At 50.1% G+C, this 25,662-nt stretch overlaps 1 protein-coding gene across 2 annotated transcripts; it reads left to right on the top strand.

Moving 5' to 3' along the window:
• The first annotated feature begins 55 nt into the window (after window positions 1-55).
• ZSWIM9 (zinc finger SWIM-type containing 9) lies at window positions 56-21,582 on the top strand. Of its 2 annotated transcripts, XM_081514409.1 has the most exons (5): window positions 56-102; window positions 1,217-1,492; window positions 9,111-9,423; window positions 18,965-20,239; window positions 21,485-21,582. In XM_081514409.1, the coding sequence occupies exons 2-5, from the start codon at window positions 1,227-1,229 to the stop codon at window positions 21,518-21,520; spliced, it is 1,890 nt and encodes a 629-aa protein (XP_081370535.1). In that variant the 5' UTR covers window positions 56-102; window positions 1,217-1,226; the 3' UTR covers window positions 21,521-21,582. The 2 variants fall into 2 exon arrangements, with proteins under 2 accessions (XP_081370535.1, XP_081370534.1); XM_081514408.1 differs by having other exon boundaries at window positions 18,965-21,582.
• Window positions 21,583-25,662: the final 4,080 nt, after the last annotated feature.

The following is a 25,662-nucleotide window of genomic DNA, read 5'->3' as shown; positions in this document are numbered from 1 at the left end:
GAAGAGAGGCGGGAGGCCGCGCGGGGCATCCCGGGAGCAAGGGCCGGGCCGGGCCGCGGCGCGGGGCATTGTGGGAGGTGGACGCCGCTCCGGGGCGGGTAGGTGAGTGGGGAGGGGCGGGAAGGGTGCACATCTGGGGGAGGGGAGAGGCACAGCTGGGTGGGACAGCCGGGATGGGAGGTGCCGCGGCTGGCAGGGCTGGGAGGGGTTGTGGAGCCTGGAGCCGGCTGGGAGTGGCTCCAAGAGTGGGGGAGGCGCAGCTGGACGTGGGGGAGCCTCTGGGGCGATGCAGCCCGTCTAACGACGACGGGCCACGTCTAGGGCGAGGACGCGTATCTGGGGGCGGATGATAGCTGGACGTGGGAGGAGGGGGCCACAGCTGGGTCGCGCGGTGCTTCTGGGCAGAGGGGGACCGCAGATGAATATTGCTGACACTTTTGAGAATTGCCCACAAGTGAATGGGGCACACACCTGTACGCGAAGGGGCCATACTCGATGTGGGGAGGACGTCTGGATACGAGAGCATCTCTTGGAAGTAGGGGCACAGCTGCATGTGGCAACCCATGGGGGCCCCATCTGGGAGAGCGGCAACAGCCGCCTAGTATCTGAGACACATCTGGGGAGGAGAGAGCCACAGGTGCATGAAGAATGAGATTGGGGATGAGCGATCCATGACTGGAGGTGCGGAGCACATCCGGAGACCGAGCATCTTTAGATGTGGGGCGTGGGGGTCGCAGATGGATGTGGGTTACAGCACCTGTGTAGGCACATGGAAGACGGAGTTCTAGATGAACGGAGCCTCTAGAGGTTACCGCCAAATGCAGAAGGCACATCTAGAGGGGGAGGAAATTCTACCTGGACGCTGGGAACACATTCGGGAAGGGGTCCACGACTGAGTTTTAAGAGTCATGTTTTGGGAGAGGGACCGCAGCTGTACCTAGGGATCATGTATGTCTATGGAGGAGGAGACCAGAACTGGAGTTAAAAGATCAGCCTGGCAGGTTCCAACTGTCCCAGGAATATAGCTGCGCGTGGGAGGAGGCCAAAGATGGGCTGGAGATTAACGGGTCCACCCCGCTCCCCGCCCCCGCCCCCGGCCCCACCTGGATAGAGGCTTCAGCTCTGAAGAGGCAGGCGGAGACTAGAGGAAGCGGGAAACCTCCTCGGAAGAGGATGGATCTGATATCCAGGTGTCCTCCCCACCCCTCCCACCCAGGCGCCCCAGGATGGAGCCTCCACCCGGCACAGCGGCGGGGCAGGAGGAGCAAGAGCTGCGGGAGAGGGCCTTCTTCTCGTGGGCCGAATTCAGTCGCTTCTTCGACGCGTGGTGCCAGCAGCGGCTGGCACTCTTCTTTGTCAAGAGCTCCATGCACCTAGCGCGCTGCCGCTGGGCCAGCGCGCCCCCGCTCTACACGCTCATCGACGTGCTCAAGTACAGCTACGTGCGGCTGGTGTGCAAGGACGTGCGCGCGCCCAGCCGGCCCGCCGTGGGGTGCGTGAGCCGGGCTGGGGGCTGGCGGGGGGTGGTGTGCGTCCCGCGGGAGGGGGAAGCAGCGAGCCCACACCCGGGAGACCGGGAGGGGCGAGATGTCAACTGAAACCGCTAAATACACCTTGAAGAGAGACTAAGGGTCAAGGAGGGAAGTTTCCTGAGACAGAGGCAGTTTGCTGAAGGGACGGAGAGCCACTTGCGAAGTGTGGCCTCCACTTAGAGATTTTATTAGAGACCCGTGGAGAGGCACAGAGCGAGACAGACACACACACCCAAGAGACATTAAAAAAGAAAATTCCAAAAACATGGAAACATGGCGCCAAAGACACCAGCCAGCCAGAAAAACAGGTGAGAGCCAGATTTAGGACACCTACGAAGAGGCTAGCTGCAGAGAAAGCCACAGGACAAAAATAGCCAAAAAAAAATCCATGCATTCAGTAAATACAGGGCCAGGTCCCCTGCCAGGAGCTAGGGATATTTCACTTGGGGGAGGTGGGGAGTTGAGCAAGACAGACAAATTCCCAGCCCTTCACCTTTCAAAAGGGACAGAAGACTGACGTGATATGAACAAGCTCACAGATAATAATAGTTCCTTCCAACTATAATGCTGCAGAGGGCTTGAGGAATCCAAGAGGGCTAGGAGACACAACCAAATGGCCAGAGGTATTTTAACTGACCGTAATTTTAAACCTTGCACATTACCCATACCATGTTGGGTTTCCAGCTTCCCTTGCAACTTGGGAGGAGGCTGAGACCTTGTTCCGGTGCGGCAGGCAGCCACCCCAATCAGGCAGGGCTTTGGCACTCAGGTTTGCCCCAGACCCCACCACACTCTGCCACCTCCTCCTTTGCAACTTCCTTTGTCTGTCTGGCCCCTGTCCGTATATGAGTTGGAGACCCTTGAGTAGGAAGCCAGGGACAGAGGGGTTTGCTTAAGAACACAGGCTCTGCATGCAGGCTGCTTGAGACCGGCCCCACCACTTCCTGGGTGGGTCTCTTTGGGTGGTGATCTTCACATCTCCAAGCCTCAGTTTTCTCATCTGTGGAAAGGGCTGTTGTAAGGTTACCATGAGCAGCTTCCCAGTGCCTGGAACACAGGGCAGCTCAATACAAGAGAACTGTTACAGGAGTCACGTGCACAGAGCAGGAAGCTGGTAGCTTGGGGCCCACGGCTCTGCTGCTCATCAGCCCATGACGTTGAGCTCGTGACATCCCCTTTCTGGGCCTCAGTGACCTCCCTGGGAAAATGGGAGAAGTAATACATTAATGGGCTTCCCAGTTGGCTCAGTAATAAGGAATCCACCTGCAATGAAGGAGATGCTGGTTTGATCCCTGGGTTGGGAAGATCCTCTGGAGGAGAGCAGGGCAGCCCACTCCAGTATTCAGTATCCTGTGGATGGAGGAGCCTGGAGTCCATAAGGGCAACCCACTCCAGTATTCAGTATCCTGTGGATAGAGGAGCCCGGAGTCCATAGGGTCCATAGAGTCCATAGGGTCACCAAGAGTTGAAGATGACTGGAGCAACTTGGCACGCATACACACATGGTAGTATTGATCAATAGGTTTTGTGAGGATTCAAGGAGCGAATAGATTGAGATCATTCAGAAGAGGGCCCAGGTGATTGCTTATTCTCATTCAGAGTTCATTAAGCATTTATTGTGAGGATTACAATTCTCAGTAGCTTACCCACTGCTTATTCTAGAAACTGACTTGGAGATCTGGAAGTAGAACAGTATCAAACGCTCATTATCACCCAGATACCGAGAACATGAGAGCTTGTTTGGAGCTCAGGCCCAGTCTGGAACCTCTCCTTGTTTTTGTTTTTTCTCCTCGTTAACAGCCCAATTCAAAGCAACAGACACTTACTGAGCCCCTACCGTATTCATGCTCTTCACAGGGCGTGTGGAACCCAGAGAGCTGATGTCTGCCCTTGAGCAGCTCAGGAATCTAATGGAGGAGACAAAGGCCACCCCCCCCCCCAAAAAAAAACGGCCCAAAGTAATGAGAAAGATGGGCTTCCCTAGTGGCTGAGTGGTGAAAAATCTGCCTGCCAGTGCAGAGACACAGGTTCCATCCTTGGGTCAGGAAGATCCCCTGGGGAAGGAAATGGCAACCCACTCCAGTATTCTTGCTTGGAGAATCCCCTGGACAGAGGAGCCTGGCAAGCTACAGTCCACGGGATCAAAAGAGTTGGACATGACTTAGTGACCAAACAAAACACAACAACAACAACAAAAGAGAAAGATGGAGGAGGATAAAAGAGGAATGAATGATCAGCTCTACCAAGAGCTCCCAGGGTAGATCCAGAAGGCTTCCTGAAAGAGGTGACCAATAGGTGGTATTTTCTCTCTATGTATTATGTATGTATGTGACTTAACAAACACATAGCACATACTACATGCGGGCACTGTCCTTCTACACATTTCAGAGGGACCCAGGGGGCAGGAGGGATGGGAGGGAGTGACAGGCCAGCAAGGGGGCGAGGACCGTGCCTTGGGCTTGGACCTGGTGACTGGGTGGAGAGTGGGATGGTCCCGGGATGCGGAGCCTGGGAGTGAGGTGGCTGATGAACTGGTGGCTGAGGATGTGGGGGCCCATCACTTCTGAGCCCCTGTATTCCCACCAGCTGCTCAGGCAGGGCCTCTCCAGCGTCACAGTCCAGGGACCGAGGACAGTGTCTGGGGAATTAGTTCATGAGAAAGGTCAGGAGACATGGCTGGAATGGTGTCAGGCCCAGACCTGCAGAGCTGAGTCCAAGAGCTGTGACTTCATCCTGGTGCTCCCTGGGGCTGTGAGCAAGGTCAGCTCTGGGGGTAGGAAGACCCTCTGGGGCCTGATAGGGGATGGACTAGAGGCAGGAAACCAGAGGCCAGAGAGGCAGCTGGGGCTGAGGGTCCAGGGAACACACAGAAGGGCCATCTTTCTAGCCCATTCTTTCCTGGAGGCTGCACAGTGACCCCCAAATCACCACTGGTGTATCTCCCCCGGCTCTCACAGCACTCCCCTCTTCAGAGCAAAACTCCCAACCTTTCCCAACACACACCAGCCTTTGAAAACACAAAGATATTGAGAACCTGAAAGATCCAGAAGAATCGTGTGAGTGGAGTGCAGAACACGGCAGCAGTACTTTTTTGATGACAAGACTTGCAGGATTTTAGTTCCCCAACCAGGGATGCAACCTGCGCCCTGGGCAGTGGAAGTGCAGAGTCCTAACCACTGGACCACCAGGAAGTCCTAGGAAGGGTACTTTTAGAAGAAAAAAAGATGTTTGAAAATAGCATCTACTTTTTAATTAATTGTTTATTAGACATCAGCCCCCTTTCTCACCATATATTTTAATCATCTCACTGAATCCTCTCAACGACCCTGCAAGGTCAGTATTATTATTAGCCCCTATTTCCAGATGAAAGAACTGAGGCACAGAGAGGTTAAAAGACTTTCCCAAAATAACGCAGCTGCTAAGAGGGAAAACCAGGATTTAGACCCACACAATTTGACCACAAAACCCAGGCTTTTAATTACCATCCTATCTCCCTCTTTTTCCTCTCTTTATTTCAATTATGGATCATTAATGTGAGAATTGAATGTGCTGACATCTTAAGGATATTTTGGTCTTAGGCATTGTGCATTTGTTCATTTCATCAAGAGGTTTGTTTTGAGCATCTACTACATGCAGAGTGTATGTGTTTTAGGTGCTGTGATTTCAGTGGAGAGCATTCGTTACAGATGGGCATCAATCAAATCATCACACCAATATTGTGATGGAATCTGCCCAGGGATGGTCAGGGAGGGCCTCCTGGAGGAGGTGATGCTGGCTCTGAGTTGTGAAGGATGAGTAGGAGTTATCTAGATGAAAAGAAGGGAGAATGATGTTGCATGAAGAGGGAAAGAACTTATGGTAGGTTGATTGCAATGGAAATAGTAGGGGGAAATGGATGGTTTGGAGTTTAGAAGGCATGATAGGCAGGACTTGGTGGTGGGTGATTTTGGTGGGATGAGTAATCAGTAGTGTACCTGGGGTTCAGACAGTGGCATACAGTCATTCACTCATATATTTACTGAGCACCTCCCAGGGGCCGGAGCTGTTCTAGATGTTGAGGATCCAGCAGTAGACAAAACAGACTAAAATTCCTGCCCATGTGGAGTTGACAGTGAGAGGGGCTCATGGCATTATTCCCCCCATTAGATGGAGAGAAGTGGCATGTTGAGGCTGCCATAGACCATTGTGTGACATACTGGGACACCGTAGAGGGCACATGCCATTCTCTGGTATGTCTATTCTCCTGGATGGACAGCTTCCCCCAGAGTTGGGGCTTGTGCTAGGGGCTGAAACACCCAGGCCCAAAGAGGTCAGACCAGAGAGAAAGCTGTGAGTTTTTCTAGACAAATGTACTGGGTAGAACCCCATGAACTTGTCATTTGGTTAGATTAGAAACGGCTGCGTGTTGGAAATTCTTTGAGTTTCATCTGTTACCATCATGGTGGCTCCACTGTGCTATGCTTAGTCGCTCAGTCATGTCCGACTCTTTGCGACCCCATGGACGGTAGCCCACCAGCCTCCTCTCTCCATGGGGATTCTCCAGGCAAGTGGACTGGAATGGGTTCCCATGGCCTCCTCCAGAGGATCTTCGCAACCCAGGGATCAAACCCAAGTCTCCAGCATTGCAGGCAGATTCTTCACCATCTGAGCCACCAGGGAAGCCCATTAGGGTGGCTTCACATTTATCTTTTATTTAAAATGATTTGTACACTGAAGATTTTTCTAAATTAGCATTCTTTCTGTTACTTTAAATTAGGCAAAAAGTCTCAAATGCTTTTTGTGGATTTTTAAAATCTCTTAAACTCTTGGATTTTACTTTGTGCATAGAGGGAAAAAAAGAATTGTCTCTGATTTAACAGAGACAATCCCAAGTATTTAGACTGGAGGTTTCTCGGGTGGATCCTGAGAAGGGTCACCCTCCTCAAGGACTGTTTAGAAAGAATGTGGGAGCATTTAGGCGCTGGGGTGTGCTACTGGCATTTATCACCCGGGAGCCTTCTTAACTCTACCAGACCCCGGATGGTCTATGTTAGAAGGGTTGGCAGACTAGGACCCCTGGGGCCAAATGCAACCTGCAGCTCATCTTTGTAAATAAAGTTTTGTTGACACACAGACACACCCATTCAGTTACATATCATCCCTGGCTGTGTCTATGGCATAGCAACAGGACCTGTAAGTTTGCTGACCCCTGCTCTATAAACATGAAATCTACCAAAAATGCCAATCTCACCTCCCCATGGAGAAACACGGCCCCCCTTTTGGACAACAGATGTCAATTTAAATATTATCAGAGAAATCTACTCTGATTTCCTTTTTCTTTTTTTGTACTCTGATTTTCTTTTCCCTTATTCTCTTTTGTTTTTCACCATGCTGGATGTCATTCCCTAAGTTGATGCCAGGTGATGGGGCATGCCCTGCAGTTTGAACCACTGTCTGGGACGGACTTTTGCTCACGCACAAAGAGATGTATTAGAAAGTGTCAGTTCATGTGTTGTCTGTAAGAAGGGAGAACTGAAGGCAACCTAACAGTTGGCATAGTTGTGGAGTGGAATATTAGGCAGCAAATAATGAAACAGAAAAGTCTTGGGGAGCTGGTGAGTGAAAAAGCAAGCTATGAAAGGTTATAGCAAGTGTGATGCTTGTGTTAGTTTATAGTTGCTACTGTAACAAATTACCACAAACATAGTGGCTTACCACACACATCATACAGGTGTGTGATCTTACACTGCTGAAGGTCACAAGTCCAACACAGGTCTCAGTGGGCTAAATCAAGTTGTCTGCAGGGTTGTGTTTCTTTAGGAGGCTGGAGGGGACAATCTGTTGCGTTGCCTTTTCCAGCTTCTAGAGGTCACCTCCATTTCTTGGTTTGCAGCCTCTTCCTCCATTTTCAAAGCCAACAGCATAGCATCTTTCAGTCTTTCTCTGACTTTGATGTTCCTCTTTCCATTTTCCCCTTATTTAAGGACCCTTGTCATTCTACTGGGCCCGTCTGGATAACCTAGTATCATCTCCTCACCTCAAATCCAAATTTAATCATATTTGCAAAGTCTGTTTGCCCTGTACAATAACAATTGCACAGCTCTTTCGACTAAGCTGTGACTATCCTTGTGTGCATGTGTGCGTGCAAAGTTGCTTCAATTGTGTCTGACTCTTTGCGACCCTATAGACCATAGCCCACAAAGCTCCTCTGTCCATGGTATTTCCCAGGCAAGAATACTGGAGTGGGTTGCCATTTCCTTCTCCAGGGGATCTTCCCGACCCAGGGATCAAACCCGTGAGTCCTGCATTGCAGGCAGATTCTTTACCACTGAGCCAACAGGGAAGCCCATTTTATGTATAGTAGTGTGTATATTTTAATCCCAAACTTCTAATTTATCCCACCCCCTCCCCCCTGTGGTAACCATAAGTTTGTTTTATATGTCTTTGAGTCTGTTTTGTGAGTAAGAATATTTGTGTCATTTTTTTCAGTTCCATGTATAAGCAGTGTCGTATATTTGTCTTTGACTTAACGTCACTTAGTATGGTAGTCTCTAAGTACATTCATATTGCTGCAAATGGCATTATTTTTATGGCTGAGTAATATTCCACCATATCTGTATCTACATCTATATATAAGATAGATATCTCACCATAAGGTTTTGTGTTCCTCTGATACCTAATCAGTTTGAGCACCTTTTCATGTATACAAAGTTTTAAAACCTTGTAACATAATTTCCATTGCTTATGAAGACATAAAAACACATGTGGGAATGCTCAGTACCCCCTTTTGGGAGCGGCTACCTCTGGGGACAGAGGATGGAGGGGATTTAGTTGGGACAGAGTTCACAGAAGGCCTCAGCTTGCAATGTTGTTATTGCTAAGTCAGAAGCGGATACAGGAGTATATGAAACGTTTTATTTCTTCAAGTTGATTAAGGTAAGTATGATAAACCATGCATTCGCTTTTAATACAGCTGGGGGTGGTGGATACAGAATTCTAGCAAACATACAGCCCTCCCTCATGTTCCAGACACTGTTTTCCAGTACTTTCCAGGCAGCAACTCTTCCAATCCTCACAACAACCCTATGAGAAATGTATGATGATTGTTACCTCCCTTTTAAGAGGAAACTGAGGCCCGGAGACCTGAAGCAACCTGCCCAAGGTCACACAGCCGGCATATTCTTAAGGCCCTCCACTCTTCTCTATGCTCAAAACAATTCTTTTTAAAACAATTTTCTTGAAAGATAGTTGATTAACAATGTTGTGTCAGTTTCAGGTGTGCCGCAAAGCGATTCAGTTAATACATATATTCTTTTTTTTTAGATTCTTTTCCGTTGTGGGTTATGACAGGGTATTGAGCATAGGTCCCTGCACTATATACAGTAGGTCTTGTTGGTTATCTAGTTTATATATAGTAGTGTGTTTATTTTATTTTAGTAGTGTGTATGTTTTAATCCGGAACTCATAATGAATGGATCCCTCCCCTACCTTGAAACAATTCTTAATGTTAAAAACTAAGAATAAAGGAGAGAGAGAGAAGGCAGAAGAGGGCGGGCAGCGAGGTGATGTGACTGGCGGCTGTGATCCTTCCTTCCGCAGGCCCCCCCAGCCTGGCTGCCCCGCCTTCATCATCGTCAAGCTGAGCCCACTGCGGGACCGCCTCGTGGTGACGGAGTGCCAGCTGACCCACTCGCACCCGGCCTGCCCGCTTGAGTTCGCCTACTACTTCCGCCCGGGCCATCTGCTGGCCAACGCCTGCCTGCCCGTGCGCACCACCAACAAGATCTCCAAGCAGTTCGTGGCCCCGGCCGACGTGCGCCGCCTGCTCTCCTACTGCAAGGGCCGCGACCACGGCGTCCTGGACGCCCTGCACGTGCTGGAAGGGCTCTTCCGCACCGACCCCGAGGCCAAGGTGGGGTCTCGCGAGAGGCAGGCGCGGGGCGGGGACGGGGGCCGGGGCGGGGGAGAGCCACGCCCAAGTCTCGCAGGTCTTTCATTCATTCATCCATCCATCCTCCCGTTCATTCATTCTCATCTTTCTTTCATTCATTCCTTTCCGCATTCATTCAGCACTTAGGGAGGCATGAAATGGGGGTGAGAGGCGGCCGCCAGCAAGACACACACAGTCCCTCAGAGAACTCATCCTCTAGGGCCGCGCCCTGCAGTAGAACTTTCTGTCGGGATGGGAATGCCTGTGATCCCACGCCACCCACTATGGTAGCCCTGCAGCCACATGTGGTTGTTGGGTGCTTGTCATGTGGCCAGTCAGACTGAGGAACCCAGTTGTTAAATATTACTTCGTTTTCACGAATTGAAATTTAAATAGCCACCTGTAGCGATTGGCTACTACTACCGTGCAGTGGTCACAGGAGAAACCACAGACAGGCATGTCCAGATGTGATCAGGTCAATAGAGTTGGGGCTAGGTAGAAAAGTATCCAGAGTGATGGACGGTGCTATTAATTTTTTTTAACTGAACTACACAAATAAAAAATGCACAAATGATAGGTATGGAATTCGATGAGAGTTCACAAAGTAAAAACACCCTGGTCAACCAGATCACATCTTAGTAGGGAGGGTGCACCATGGCATAATGAGATGAATGGGGGTTGCGGGGGTTGTGGGAGAATCATAAAGGAGAGTAGGGCAAGGATGTGGACAGGGACCCTTGTAAGGGGGCTATTTTAATGTGAGTGGTCAGGGAAGGCCTCTATGAGGACATGATGGTGAAGGTGAGGAGACAGACTGGAGGGAGGGGACACCCCCCCCAATCATTCTGTCTTCAAAAGGAAGTGGGTTCCAGGCAGAGGGACCAGTCATTGCAGAGGCTCTGAGGCTGGGGGGAAATCCAGGTGCTAGAAGAACGGTGAGAATACTGCTTCTCAGTGAGGAATCTTTCTGCTGCTTTGATCCAACTTCAAAGCCAGGGAGGACTTGAAGGGAAAGAAGGAAGGAAGGGAAGGAGGGAGAGAAGGAGAGAGGAAAGAAAATTGGTTTCTCCTTTTTCCTTCTGGCTGTGCTTTTCTTTCATGCATGGAAGAGGTCCCAACTCAGGATAAAGAGGAGGTGTGAATCTGTCACCCAGTCCAAGCTCACTCTGCTCGCTGCTCGAGAGGCCGGGAAATCCAAGGAACGAGGTGTTGAAGGAAGGAATATGACTTTATTCAGAAAGCCAGCTGACCGAGAAGATGGTAGACTAATGTCTCAAAATAACCATCTTCTTGTTGCTGGGAGGAAGCCAATTCTGACTCCATGTTGGAAATTGTTTCTTTGACTTGCTTTTATTATTATAATCATACTCAGTGGCTTGCCTGGAGGACCCTGCCCCTCTGCTTGACTGTAAACTAAAGTGCCTTTGTTCAACTCCTGGAGAGGTAGTTTGTTCCTGCCCACCTGTGAATAGAAGAGATTAACACGCCCCTTCTGAAGGTTGGACATTCCCTTGGAGATGTTTTGCCAGACTGAAGACCCTTTCACTTTACTTCCCCACTGCATCTCCCTCTCTATTCTGCCTTTTGACTTTAGTTCCTCATTGCCTCTTTCACTCTGATCTATAAAACAACCTGGTGTCCAGACCCCAATAAGATGGTTATTTTGAGGTGCTAGCCTGCCATCTTCTCAGTCTGCCGGCTCCCTGATTAAAGTCCCTTCCTTGCCTCAACACCTCACCTCATCTCTCGTATTCATTGGCATATTGTGTGGCGAGCAGAGCGAGCTTGGACTCGGTAAAATTCTCAGGGCCTGGATGCCAGGTTCTTTTATGGATAGGCGATGGAGGGAGGTGGGGAAACAAGTTAAAAAGACCATTTAATTCTTGAAAATACCTCCTAGAATGGCAAGTCTCAGGCAGGGGAATGTGTTAGTTTTTCTTCACAGTCATTCATAGGTGGGTAGGGTCGGATTATCTCCCTGTGAGCTAAACAAAGGCACTTTAGCTTAAGGGTCAGACCGAGGGGGCAGGGTTCTCTGAGGCAGGCCATCATGTAACAACAAAAACAGCAAAAAAAAAAAAAAAAAAAACCGAGGGTTAAAGCCGTAGAAACAGCAAGGAGTCAAAATTAACTCTTCCCAGTAACAAACCCACTCTCTAGAATCAAGTCCAAGCACTCTTCCCATCTTCATCTCATGCCCAGTAACAAGCCCTCTTTCAAACTCAGCCTTCTATCCACATGTAATATTGATAATTTCACTAACATTTATCAGGCACTTACTATGTGCCGGGCACTACCCTAAGTGCTTTATAAATTGTAATTTGTTTAAAATCTCACCAGCACACTACAAGGAAGGAGTCCACCGTTCTCATTTTCATTTTGCAAATAAGGAAACTGAAGCACAGAGAGGGCAAGTAACTGGCCGGAGGTCACACAGCTACTTAGCGACAGAGCTGGACTTTAGACCCACACAGTCTGGATCCAAGGACATGCTCTTTACCACTCAGTATATTCCTCAGTTTGGAAAGGAGGTTCCCACCCCTCCTTGTCAGTTCCAGCTCTTCCCTGTAAACACCCTGTGTAGGGTCACCCCTGCAAGAAGCAGCATGTTCATATTGGAAAGACTTCAGTCAGTGGACCATCCTTTTTAGCTCCCAGTTTGTAGGCTGTCATGAAATCCCTACCTAAACTGAGGTTGGTCCTGGGTCTGTGACTTGCCCTGCCTTAATTTTTTCAATTGAAGTATAGTTGATTTACAGTGTTGTGTTAGTTTCAGGTATACAGCAAAGTGATTCTGTTATGCATATACATATATCTATTTTCCTTATAGGTTATTACAAAATGTTGAGTTTAGTCCCCTATGCTATACTCAACTTTGGTGCTTATCTATTTTATATATAGTAATGTGTATATGTTCCTGGTGGAGAAGGCAATGGCACCCCACTCCAGTACTCTTGCCTGGAAAATCCCATGGACGGAGGAGCCCGGTAGGCTACCGTCCATGGGGTCGCTAAGAGTCGGACACGACTGAGCGACTTCACTTTCACTTTTCACTTTCATGCATTGGAGAAGGAAATGGCAACCCACTCCAGTGTTCTTGCCTGGAGAATCCCAGGGACGGGGGAGCCTGGTGGGCTGCCGTCTATGGGGTCGCACAGAGTCGGACACGACTAAAGCGACTTAGCAGCAGCAGCAGCATATGTTCCTGGAGGAGAGCATGGCAACCCAGTCCAGTATTCTTACCTGGAAAATCCCCATGGACGGAGAAGCCTGGTGGGCTACAGTCCATGGGGTCGCACAGAGTCGAACACGACTGAGCGACTAAGCACAGCACAGTGTGTATATGTTCATCCCAAACTCTTAGTTTGTCCCTCCCCCTGCCTTTTCCCTTTGGTAACCATAAGTCTTTTTGTTTCTAAGTCTTTGAGTTTATGTCTGTTTTGTGAATAAGTTCGTTTGTATGCTTTTTTTCAGATTCCACATATAAGCATTATCATATGATATTTGTCTTTCTCTGTCTGGCTTACTTCACTTAGGGTGATAATCTCGAGCTCTGTCTATGTTGCTACAAATGGCGTTACTTCCTTCTTTTTCATGGCTGAGTAGTATTCCATTGTGAGTGTGTGTGTGTGTGTGTGTGTGTGTGTGTGTGTGTGTGTACATGCTAAGTCACTTTGTCATGTCCAACTCTTTCCCACCCTATGGACTGTAGCCCATTAGGCTCCTCTGTCCATGGGATTCTCCAGGCAAGAATACTGGAGTGGGTTGCCGTGCCCTCCTCCAGGGGATCTTCCCGACCCAGGAATTGAACCTGGGTATATTATGTCTACCTGCATTGGCAGACAGGTTCTTTACCACTAGTGCCACCTGGGAAGCCCATTTTATTTATGTATATATATACACACACACACCACATCTTCTCTATCTATGACCTTCTGTCCATGGACATTTAGGTTGCTTCCATGTCTTGGCTCTTGTGAATAGTGCTGCTCTGAACATAAGGGTGCGTGTATCTCTTCAAATTAAGTGTTTTCTTTGGATATATGCCCAGGAGTGGGATTGCAGGATTAAATGTCGACTTGCCTTAATACTTTTGAAAGAAATGAAGATGTTCTAGAAAACCAAGACACGGACTAGTGAAAGGGCTCTTCCTTTTAAAAAAACATTTAAATACTGGTGTTTTGAATATGCAAGATGTTCACATGGTCCTAAATTCAAAAGGTACGAAGGGTATGTAGTGACAAGTCCCCTTGTCATATCCTGTCCCTCAGGGCTCCTTCTCAGAGGCTGCTGGAGTATTCAGTGGCTTATCCATCATTTATATCTTTCTGTTTTATAGCCCAGCGCAGTCCAGCAAAACTTTCTGTGATGCTAGAAATGATTTGTGTCTTGCTGTCCAGTAGGCTAGCTCATGTGGCTATTGAGTGCTTGAAATATGGAAATATGGCCAGTCTGACTGAGGAACCGAATTCTTTTATTTTATTTGGCTGTGCTGTGCTGGATTTTTAAATTGTGACTTCCAGGACCTTAGTTCCCCAACCAAGGAACCAACCCATGCCCCACTGGAGTGGAAGTGTGGAGTCTTAACCACTGGGCTGCCAGGGAAGTCCCTTGAATTCTTCACTGAATTACACGAACGGAAATTTCAGTAGCCCCATGTGGCTAGTGGCAGAACGGCACAGCTCTCTGCACAGATAACATTTGCATGTGTTTATTTTTAATCTTCTTTCCCCTCACCCCTCCCCCAGCAAGGCAACACATCACACCCACTTTTCTGCGTCTTGCTTTGTATGCTGGGACCTGCCAGACGTTAGCATCTTTTGTTCTTCCTCTGAGGCCGCTCAAATCCCCCTGAGAAAACTCCAACCACTTGGCTGGCTGGCGGGTAAAAAAAAGACAAGCATAGGCTTATAGAGCCGTTACACCGAGGGTGTCCCAGAGCCCTATTTGAATCTGGGGCTCGTGCAACCCCTGGTCTGTGGTTACCCTCGTCTCTCACGGCTCAGTCTCAGCCTTTCTGCCTCTTATTGGCTCCCAAAGTGAATCTTCTCTGTGTCCTGTTTTTTGCATCAGGCTAGTCATTTGGGGGGTGATATAGTAACAGCTAGAAATTTGCTTTTATTTGTGTGGATGTACACTAAAAATGTGATATACATTCTAGCTGTACCATTTCCTGGCTGGGGAACATCCAGTAAGTTGTGAACATAAGTTATTAATACATAACCTCTTTGGACCTTGGTTTGTTCATCTGTAGAATGGAGATAATCAAAGATACTACTTCATAGTGTTTGAGGGCTTCCCTGGTGGCTCAGACTGTAAAGAATCTGCCTGCAATGTGGGAGACCTGGGTTTGATCCCTGGGTCAGGAAGATTCCCCTGGAGAAGGGAATGGCTACCCACTCCAATATTCTTGCCTGGAGAATTCCATGGACAGAGGAGCCTGGCAGGCTACAGTCCATGGGGTCGCAAAGAGTCGAACATGAGTGAGCAACTAACACTTTCATAGGGTTTAGGGTGGTTTTTGTAGTTGTGTGTGTGTGTGTGTGTGTATGTGTGTTTAAGGAACAGTGCCCTGAAAGTTGGAAGCTCTATATGATTTGGCTATTTAGCTATTATTTTTATTCCTTCATTTTGGGGAGGGGCAACAGTCTGGACACTGTCCACATGTTGTTCTGTTATTCTGTACATGTGAAAAAGGAGGCCGTGTGCCTGAATATAGGAAGATGTGTGGGTGGGGAGGGTTAAGTGGTATGGTTTCCGATATTCACATCACATTCTGATGTGGAATCTGGTCTATGGATGTTGCATCCCAGGGCCACCGATCTGTGTGTCTGAGACGGTACCCACGCTCATTCGCATCCTCCAAGCTGCTCCTCCCCCGGCCCCTCCATCCCCACTTCTGCCCCACCATCCACTGCATACCTCACCCTGGAAGCCTGGGAGGCAGGCCCGATCACTTTTGTGAAGGGTCTAGTGGTCAGAAGCACGGACCCCAGGCCCAAAGTGCCTGAGTTCAAATCCCAGCTCTGCTGCTTGCTACCTGTGTGACCCCCGACAAGCAACTGAACCTCTCTTTGCCTCAGTTTCCCCCTGTGAAAAATGGGATGGTAATAATGGGCCCTGTTGTTCAGGATCGTTGTGGGGGTTGAAAAAGTTAATTTCTCAGAACTGTGGGGTTAGTTCTTCCCAGCACTTTGCATGTGTGCTAAATCGCTTCTCTTCAGTCCCGTCTGACTCTTTGCCACCCTATGGACTGTAGCCCGCCAGGCTTCACTGTCCGTGGGTTTCTCCAGGCAAGAATACTGAAGTGGGTTGCTATGCCCTCCTCCAGGGCATCTTCTCAACCCAGTGATCAAACTGACATCTCTTACATCTCTGGCATTGGCAGGCGGGTTCTTTACCACTAGTGCCACCTGGGAAGCCGTTTGCTCCATTTGCTTTTCTCTTATTCTTTTTCCCAAGGAGAAAAAGATAAGAACTTACTTAATACTATGGAAACATATAGGGTTGTTCTGGGTTTTTTTTTAACCATTGTATCTATTAATATTTTCTTTTCATTTCTGTTTTGTAATTGAAGTATAGTTGATTTGCAATGCTGTGTTTCTTTCTGCTGTACCGCAAAGTGATTCAGTTGTACATGCATATACGTTCTTTTTTCCATTATTTCCATTATGGTTTGTCACAGGATATTGAATAGTTTCCTGTGCTATGCAGTGCTGTGCTTAGTCACTCAGTCGTGTCTGACTCTTTGCGACCCCATGGACTATAGCCTACCAGGCTCCTCTGTCCGTGGGGATTCTCCAGACAAGAAACCTGGAGTGGGTTGCCATGCCCTCCTCCAGGGGATCTTCCCAACCCAGGGATCTAACCCAGGTCTCCTGCATTGCAAGAGGATTCTTTACCGTCTGAGCCACCCAGGAAGCCCGTGCTATACAGTAGGACCTTGTCGTTTATCCTTTCTGTTTCTTTTTTTGAGATGTAATTGACATATAACATTCTGTTAGTTTCAGGTATACAACGTAAGGGGTTTTTTTAGTATTTACTTATTTTTATTTATTTACTTGCCTGTGTCTGGTCTTAGCTGTGGCACGAGAGATCTTTCATTGGGAACAATGACTCTCTAGTTGTGGCACCCAGACTCCAGAGCCTGTCGGGCTCAGAAGTTGCAGCGCTGGGCTTAGTTGCTCCACGACATGTGGGATCTTAGTTCCCCAGTCAGGGATCGAACCCATATCCCCTGCATTGCAAGGTGGGTTCTTAACCCTGGACCACCAGGGAAGTCCCCATAACGGTTTTGATATTTGTGTATATTGTGAAATGATCACCTAGTTAGTATCTGATGACTTTTATCTTTACATTGGTTTCTACACCAGCACCATCGAATAGGACTTTCTGTGTTGATGGAAATGTTCCCTGTCTGCCCCGACCCACAGAGTAGACATTAACCTCGCGTGGCTGTTGAGCAGTGAAATATGACTGGTGTGACTGAGCAAGTGAATTTTTACATCTTTTTAAGTCTTCATTTAAATGTAAATTGCTACTGTATTGAACAGCGCTGTTCTAGGTGGAAACATCTGCTAAGATAAATTAAATCATAAAGTAATCGTAGGTATAAAAATTAATGATTGAAAAAAGTGGTTGTGGTGCTGTAACTGATTCAGTGGTAAGCCGACTAGGCTTTTCCATAAAATGTATCGAATGCCTCTACTCCTTAAGATGCTGAATGTATAATTTTAGAGTGGGGAAGACAATTTCTGTATTCTTTCTGGACTCCTCTAGGCTTTTTTTTGAATTGAAATTTTTGTTGTTGTTATTGTTTTGGTGTTTGTTTTTGTTTTTTCTTTTACTTTGAATGTGGAGAACTGTGCATTGCTTTTTAACCCATTTTGAGGGATGAGGTCAGATTATGGCAGAATAGTTTGTGGAGAGATCTATGCTTAAACTATATTCCAACCCTGGTTCTTCAGCTATGGGTCAGCTCTGCAGGGCCTGGCCGAAACAGCCTAGCTGCCTGCCTGGTAGAAGGGACCTAACTAAGCTCATTGCCACTAATCTCCCTACCCCATTAAGTGACTTGCATGCAAAAATAATGAGGCCAGAGTGGCTGTGGCCAAGGCAGATGAGAGGGACAGGAGATGAGGTTCAAAGGGCCGATTATCCAGCCGGATAGCTGTGGGGTGAATTCTCACACTTGAAGTGTGATCGGAATTTCTGGGAAAGGTTTTCAAGTAGAGGAGGGGGTGATCTGATCTTGAAAATGCCCCCTGGCAGCTCTGTGGGGGACTGGGAGAGACAGGGAGCCCGAGTGGAAATGGCTACAATAATACAGGTGAGAGGTGGTGATGGCTCTGACCAGTGGCCACAGGAATGGGGAGAAGGGGTCAGATTCTGGACTCATTTTGAAGGTTGCTGCTAGAATTTGGGGATGGGTCGAATTTTTTTAAATACATTTATTTGCTTGCTCCAGGTCTTAGCTGCAGCATGTAGAAGAATCTTTAGTTGCATCATGTGAACTCTTAGTTGTAGCATGTGGGATCTAGCTCCCTGACCAGGGATCGAACCCCTGTCCCCTGCATTGGGAGTGAGGAGTCTTAGCCACTGGGCCCCCAAGGAAGTCCCTAGGGGATGAATTGCATCTGGAGGGTGAAGAAACAGAGGAGCTAAGAGTCAGTCTTGAGTGCTGGGGACTAAGCTATAAAGTGGATGGTGGATTTGAAACTAGGATTCAAAACCAGCATTCCCTGAACTTCCACTCCAGAGATGTGGCCAGTGGCAATCGCTATACACTCATGCATTCATTCACTCACTCACTAGGGGTATATTGAGCTATGGCTCAGGCCAGGTGCCATTCAAAGCACCAAGGGCTGCAAAAGTGAAATGAAACAGTATCCTTGTGAGGCTGACATCCTAGGGAGCACAAACAGGCAATAAACGAAACAGCAGATGAAAATGTAACATGCTTCAGGGGGGTAAGTGCCATGGCCAGAAGTGGCTAGAGAGAGATGGGTGTTTGCTTAGATGGGGTGGTCAGAGAAGACCTTTGTGAGCACCTGGTCTTTAAGCGTGGATGATAGTTATGATCATAAGAAACACTTCGAGAGCACTTACTGGTTATTGAGTGAGTATTGTTGAATAATAGTGATAGTATTTGTCAGTGCTGCGTGGGTGCATGCTCAGTCACTAAGTCTTTGCGACCCATGGACTACTGGCCGGGTTCCTCTGTTCATCGGATTTCCCAGGGAAGAATACTGGAGTGAGTTGCCATTTCCTTCTCCAGTGGATCTTCCTGACTCGGGGATTGAACCCGGGTTTCCTGCATTGGCAGGCGGATTCTTTACCACTGACCACCAGGGAAACCCGTTTGCCCGGCAATGTTCTAAATACTTGCATTCATCTGCCCACTGAACAAGAACAACAATGAGTGAATGAATGGAGTCTCAGTTCCCGCAGAGCGGGAAATCGTGGGCAGGGTGACCCCTGCGCCTTTTGACAGCTTTCCCCGCCTCTCCGCCCCCGCCCGCAGGTGAAGCTGGTGTTCGTGGAGGACCAGGCGGTGGTGGAGACCGTGTTCTTCCTGACGTCACGCACCCGGGCGCTGCTGCGGCGCTTCCCACGCATGCTTCTGGTGGACCGGCTGCCGGGGCTGCAGGGCGCGCTGGATCTACTGGCGGTGCTATGCGTGGACGGCGCGGGCCGCGCGCGTCAGGCCGCCTGCTGCGTGGCGCGCCCAGGCACGCCGAGCCTGCTGCGCTTCGCGCTGGCCTCGCTGCTGCAGAGCGCGCCCGATGTCAAGGGCCGCGTGCGCTGCCTGACTGCCGGGCCCGAGGTGGCGGCGCAGTTGCCCGCCGTGCGCCAGCTGCTGCCTGGCGCGCGCGTCCAGATCTGCAGGGCTCAGGGCCTGGAGACGCTCTTCAGCAAGGCGCAGGAGCTGGGCGGCGCCGGCCGCGAGGACCCGGGCCTGTGGCCCCGCCTGTGTCGCCTAGCGGGCGCGTCGTCCCCCGCCGACTACGCCGAGGCCCTGGCCGAGCTGCGCGCCCACGGCCCGGCCGCCTTCGTCGATTACTTTGAGCGCAACTGGGCGCCACGCCGGGACATGTGGGTGCGCTTCCGCGCCTTCGAAGCGGGCCGCGACCTGGACGCGTGCGCCCTGGTGCGCGGCCACCGCCGGCGTTTGCTGCGCCGCCTGAGCCCCTCGCGCAGCGTGGCGCAGTGCCTGCGCGATCTGGTGGCCATGCAGTGGGCCGACGCAGCTGGGGAGGCGGCGCCCGACGTCTCCGACGACGGGGGCCCTTGGCTGGAGGGGGATCCAGGGAGGGGAGCCCAGGTGGAGCACCAGAGGTTGAAGGGCCTAGAAACCGGAGACTGGGGAGGGATGCGGAAGGAGGGAAGTTTCTGGAGAGAAGCCCAGTTGGAGAAGGAGTGGGTCCGAGGGCTGGAGACCAGAGAGCGGGGAGGGGCTCAGGTGGAAAGTGAGAAGGGGAGAGGGTTGCAAATCCGAGACTGGAGAGGGGTCCAGTTGGAAAACCAGGTGAGAGGGCTAGAGGGGAGTGTCTGGAGAGGGTCCCAGTTGGAGAAGGAGCGCTTGAGAGCGCCCGAGATCAGAGACTGGAGGGGGGGCCTGTTGGAGGGTGAGAAAGATTGGGGACTGGAAGGTTATATCTGGAGGGGGGCCCAGGTGGAGGACCAGAGGTTGAGAGGACTGGAAGGGTATACCTGGAGGCTGGCGCAGCTGGAGGATCGAAGGGTTAGGGTGCTGGAGACCGCAGACGGGAGGGGGACCCAGTTTGATTGCGAGAGGGCCAGGAGTCATGATGGGAGCTCCTGGAGGGGGCCCAAGTTGCACGACGAGAGGGTAAGTGGCCTGAAAACCAGGGACTGGAAGGGGCCGCACTTGGAAGCCGAGAAGGAGAGGGCGCTGGAGGTCAGAAACTGGAGGGGGGTCCCTGTGGAGAAGGCCCTGGAACTGGTCCCGGAGAATGGAGACCCCAGGGGGCCCCAGTGCGGAGATGGGAGGCAGAGAGGGCCAGAGACTAGAGAAGAGGGAGGAGCCAGGTTGGGTGTCAAAAGAAGAAGGGGCCTGGAGGATATAGTTCTGATCCAGCTGGGGGACCCAAGGGTGGCAGGCCTGGAGAATGGAGAGGGAGGGGGTGCCCAGGCTGGGAGCCCCAAGAGCAGAGGGGGGCAGAGCAGGGAGTGTGGGGACCCAGGAGGGGGCTGTCTAGGGCTGGGGGATGGAGTCACGTGCAGCACCCCAGGGGGGACCAGGTCGGAGGGTGACCCAGAGCGGGCAGCGAGAAGAAGGAGGTTCCCGGCCCCCGGGGAGAGCTTGCAGGAACGAAGTGGAGAAGAGGGCCCAAGGGAACCAAAGAGGCCGTGCTGCCCCTCAGGGGACGAGGAGGTGGACTGGGAGCCTCTGGCCAAGTTCCGAGCAGCCTGCGGGCCAGAACTGGCGGAGCTGGTCGCCGAAGAGCTGGCCTTCGCCCGGCAGCACGGGACCCGCGGTTTCCACTGGACCGGGGCTGGCTTCGCCCTGCAGGACGGCACCTCAGACTTCTTCCTGGACGGAGCGCTGACGCGCTGCACCTGCTCCATCCACGCAGCGCGCCGCCTGCCCTGCCGCCACGTGTTCGCCGCGCGCCTCCTCACCGGGGCAGCCTTATTCCACATGGACCTGCTCAGGGATTGCTGGGGGAGGGCCCCCGAGCCCTGAGCCTGCCGGCCCCTGCCCGTGACCCTCCACGGTGGGGCGGGAGGGCACGCTTCGATCCCAAAGATAACAGGGCTGAGGCCAAGAAGGCCACCCCATTCTGTCCCCGGCCACCTCCTGGGGTACCCAGGGACCCCATCTTCGCACCTGGCCTCTCTGGATCCGAGGGGGAGCCGACAGTGTGGTCTCTGAGGTCCCGTGGCAGACAGTGGTGGCCAAGGGATTCTCCTTCGGAGAGGAAAGTTGGGGTGAGAGAGTGTAGACAGGGTCAGGTGGGGACAGGAGAAGGAAGGGGATAGAGCTGGGGGAGGGGAGGACACCAGGATGTGGGGAGAGCCTGGCAGGAGGAGGGAGAAAAGCAGAGGGGAATGAAGGAGAGGGGAGGGGAGGCAAGACAAAGGAGACACAGACACGGAGGAGAGAGGACAAGGAAAGAGGCAGAAATGAGGAAGAAATGGAGACAAGCAGGAGGAGGTTGGAGAGGGTGGGGGAGGGGAGGAGGAGATGAGGATGAAGCAGAGGGAAGGGGAAAAGGAACCAGCAAAAGAAAGGAAGGGGAGAAAAATGGGAGGGGGTTGACTGAGGGATTTCTCTGAGGCCTGGAGTCTTGGATCGCCTTGGCCTACTGGTTGGTCCTTCCCAGAAGAGACAGGATAAGAAGGGGGCCCTGGGAGTCTGATGGGCTGGGCTGGGGGCTCTCCAGAGGGGAGGGGAACCGTCTGGACTCTGGCTTCAAAATTGGAATAAAACAGTACTATTTTGGTTTTCGTGCTGAGTTCTTGGCTTGTTGGGGGTGGGTGGGAGGCCCAGACCCAGAGGACAGTTGAAAAGTTCCAGCGTTCCTCCATTTTTTTTTTTTTTCTATCAACAGGCCCTACAGGGGCTTGATGGAATGTGGGGACCCAAAATGAATCCATCTCCATGGCAGCTCAGGCCCCATCCTCCTTTGCCTGGACAAGTATGCCATGGGGACAGCTTGCCAGCATCTGTGAATGCTTTGCTCCAATGACTAGTCCATGCCAATCTCAGCCACTGCCAGTGATTGGTTTAAGATGGGGTGTGTGGCCTGATCCAGGTCAGTGGGTCTGCTTAGGGCAGGAGACTTCTAAGACTTCTCTCAATCCTAAGGAGAAGCCCTAGAATGAGATAGTTAGGCCTAGAGCTGCTTTCAAGCCTCTTAATAAAATGTGAGAATGAAGAATGTCATTGAGGATGACAGAGCTAAGAGAGGAAGAAAATCTGGGGAATTCCCTGGAAGTCCAGTGGTTAGAACTCTGCACTCTCACTACCGAGGGCCTGGGTTCAATCCCTGGTCAGGGATCTAAAATCCCATAAACTGCATGGCCAAGAGGAAAGAAAGAAAAAAACCTGTATCTGGAGTGTGCCTACTGGGGAGCTTCCTAAGTAAGATAAAAGTTAATACTTAATGGCAGTTGGAGTTGGGGTTTCTGTTATTGTAGGTGGTGTGGAAGACTGAATTCTCCTGCAGGTGATAGAAATCCAGGCAGAAATAGCTCAGCGCTTCTCAAAATTTATGAATGGATAAATCACCAGTCAGTCTGAAGTGGGGCCCAAGATTTTATCATTGTCGTTTAGTCGCTAACTCTTGTCTGTCTCTTTCAACACCCCATGGACTGTAGCCAGCCAAGCTCGTCTGTCCGTAGGATTTCCCAGGCAAGAATACTGGAGTGGGTTGCCATTTCCTTCTCCAAGGGATCTCCCCAACCCAGGGAGGGAATGGGCATCTCCTGCATTGGCAGGTGGGATCTTTACTGCTGAGCCACCAGGGAAGCCCCCAAGATTGTATAAGGTTCTCCAATGATGTGGTTGCTGCTGGACTGTGGAGCACACTTTGAGTAGCAACAAAGGAGCTTGATACAAAAGGTGGTCCAGCCATTCACATCACTGGGAGATCAGAGGCTTCAAGTGCAGCTGAATCCAGGAGCTCAAATAATGTCAGGTTTGTCCCCTGTGCTTCTGCCTTTTGTGTATGGTTTCTTTCAAAAGAAGGCTATCTCCTTTGGCTGAGAAAGATAGTGACTTGGGGCCCTAATCTCATATCCTCAGATTTTGATCCCCAAAGACCTTTCCGTCTGCATCCCTGTATCAAGTCTCAAAGAAGAAACTGATTGGATGTACTAAGTGTATCAGTATCAATTATCTACGGTTACATTAAAGCTGTGTAACAACCAGGACACTTCAAAGCTATTTAACGATAAGCATTGATTGTTTCTGTCTTTCATTGTCTCTTATGTGTTGCTCAAACTTGAGCAAGCCTCAGGAAATTGATTACCCAGAGACCTTGTATAGACATAGACATCACCCTGAATTTCTGATTGAGTAGGTCTGAGGTAGGGCCTGAGAATTACATGTCTAATGATGCTGATGCTTCTGGTTTAAAGACCCTGCTTGGAGAATCACTGCTCTGATCAGTCAGCCTGGACATCTGCCTATTCCTATAATAGGATGACGGGGCAGACAGAATGTACAGGATCACAAAGAGTGAGGCGTTTGGGGGATTTTTATATTTATTTGGCTGCACTGGGCCTTCGTTGCAGCATGTGGGATCTAGTTCCCTGACCAGGGATTGAACCCAGGTCCCCTGCATTGGGAGCATGGCGTCTTAGCCACTGGACCACCAAGGAAGTTCCAAAGAGGGAGGGTTGTTCAAGAAAGGAGGCAGGAGGAATTCTGAGCAGGCAAACCCCACTGCAGTCCAGTGCACATCAATGTCCCAAACCTCCCCACTTAACTGTTTTATACTTAGATTCTTGGACGTGGGTTAGGGAGAGTCCTAGGAGGGAAAGAGCTCAGCTGTACTATAAATTGAAGAAGGACTAGTAGAAGAGGGTCAGGGTATGAGAAAGGGAGGGATGTGGCTAGTGACATCAGGACCTTAAACATACAGGAGGAACAGGAGGAGATGAGTCTTTATTCTGGGAGCAGTGGGAAGCCATTCAGTTTTTCATGTGGGGTGGGGGGACGGGCTCCCTGGTGGTCCAGTTATTAAGAATCTTCTTTGCAATGCAGGGATGTGGCTTCCATCCCTGTTCAGGGAACTAAGATCCCACATGCTGAGGAGAAGCTAAGCCCATACACTACAACTACTAAAGCCCAGACACCACAACTAAAGAGTTGGTGCCCTGCAGTGAAAGATCCCACGTGATACAAGGAAGATCCCTTGTGCAGCAACTAAGACCTGATGCAGCAAAATAAATTAATTTTTTAAAAAGAGGTGGGGTAAAATCTTACACAAAAATTTTTTTTCACACAAGGGCATGGCTTGATGGGGCTCCCCTGGTGGTTCAGACAGTAAAGAATCTGCCTGCAATGCAGACGATCCATGTTCGATCCCTGGGTAGGGAAGATCCCCTTGGAGAAGGGAATAGCAATCCACTCCAGTATTCTTGCCTGGAGAATTTCATGGACAGAGGAGCCCGGCGGGCTACAGTCCATGGGGTCGCAAAGAGTCAGACATGACTGAGTGAATAACACACACACAACCATGGCTTGACTGGATGTACAGAAATAAAATTACCTCTGGCAGCTTTCTTGTGACAAGTGGATCGGATGTGAGTGCAGAGGAAGAAGAGGTTTATGGTCAGCAAAATAAGACAGAGCAGAAGTTTCTTCAGAGAACTGGATCTTGAAGGATGCATTTGACAGGGTAAGAATGGGGAAGTGCATTCTCTGCAGAGGGAACATCGTGTGTAACAGTTTGCCCTTGGGGAAGGCAAGAGAAAACTCAAAAGTTCAGTGACCCTTGGACCTCTACATGCTCTACATGCCCAGCACAATCCCTTCAAGCCTCTGCTCAAACGTCACCTTCTTCTAAAAGCCATCCCTAAACTGTCCATTTAAAGAGCCATCCCATCCCCTTTCTCTGCTCTATTTTTCACGAGCACTATCACTGCCTGAAATTGCGCCACGCATCTCTACCAGATTAGCACTGGTCTTGGTCCACATCCCAGCTCCACTCCTTGCCATGTGCCCTTCTGTTGCTTAATCTCTGTTTCTGTAGCTTAATCTCTGTTTGTTACAGATTGGGGACAACAGTACCTTTCTCACAGGGCCTTGTGAAATAGATGAATTAGGGTGTGTACGGATGTTCTCACATAATCTGCATTCCCTCTTCTCCCAAAGCATCTCAATTACCTATTAATATACCGTTTGCTCTAGCGATTTGCTCTAACAATGTGTTCCTCATTGTTATTAATAGTCCATCCTTCCCCGTCAAAGTATAAGCTCTATTTTGTTTCCCACTGTATCTCCAGTGCTTAGAACAGTGTCCAGTGCAAAGTGAGCACTGAACAAGAAAGATGAAAGAATAAAAATGGCAGACTGGCTTGTAGGGCTAGTGCTTCATCATGCCTCACTGTTGCTATGGTGACAGTGGAGCCTTCCAGAAGATTCTCAGCTTCAGTAACTGTTTTTATTCGGCTCACCCATTGGCCACCGGTGTCTCTGCTGTAGCAGCCAGAAAACTACAACTCCCGGCAAGCGGAGCGCCTCCT

Source organism: Giraffa tippelskirchi, chromosome 7 (genome assembly GCF_054371585.1).
Source record: "Giraffa tippelskirchi isolate mGirTip1 chromosome 7, T2T-mGirTip1v1.2.pri, whole genome shotgun sequence".
Lineage (NCBI taxonomy): Eukaryota > Metazoa > Chordata > Mammalia > Artiodactyla > Giraffidae > Giraffa > Giraffa tippelskirchi.
Note: the sequence above shows the minus strand (reverse complement) of the source record. Positions and strands in the feature narration are given on the sequence as shown.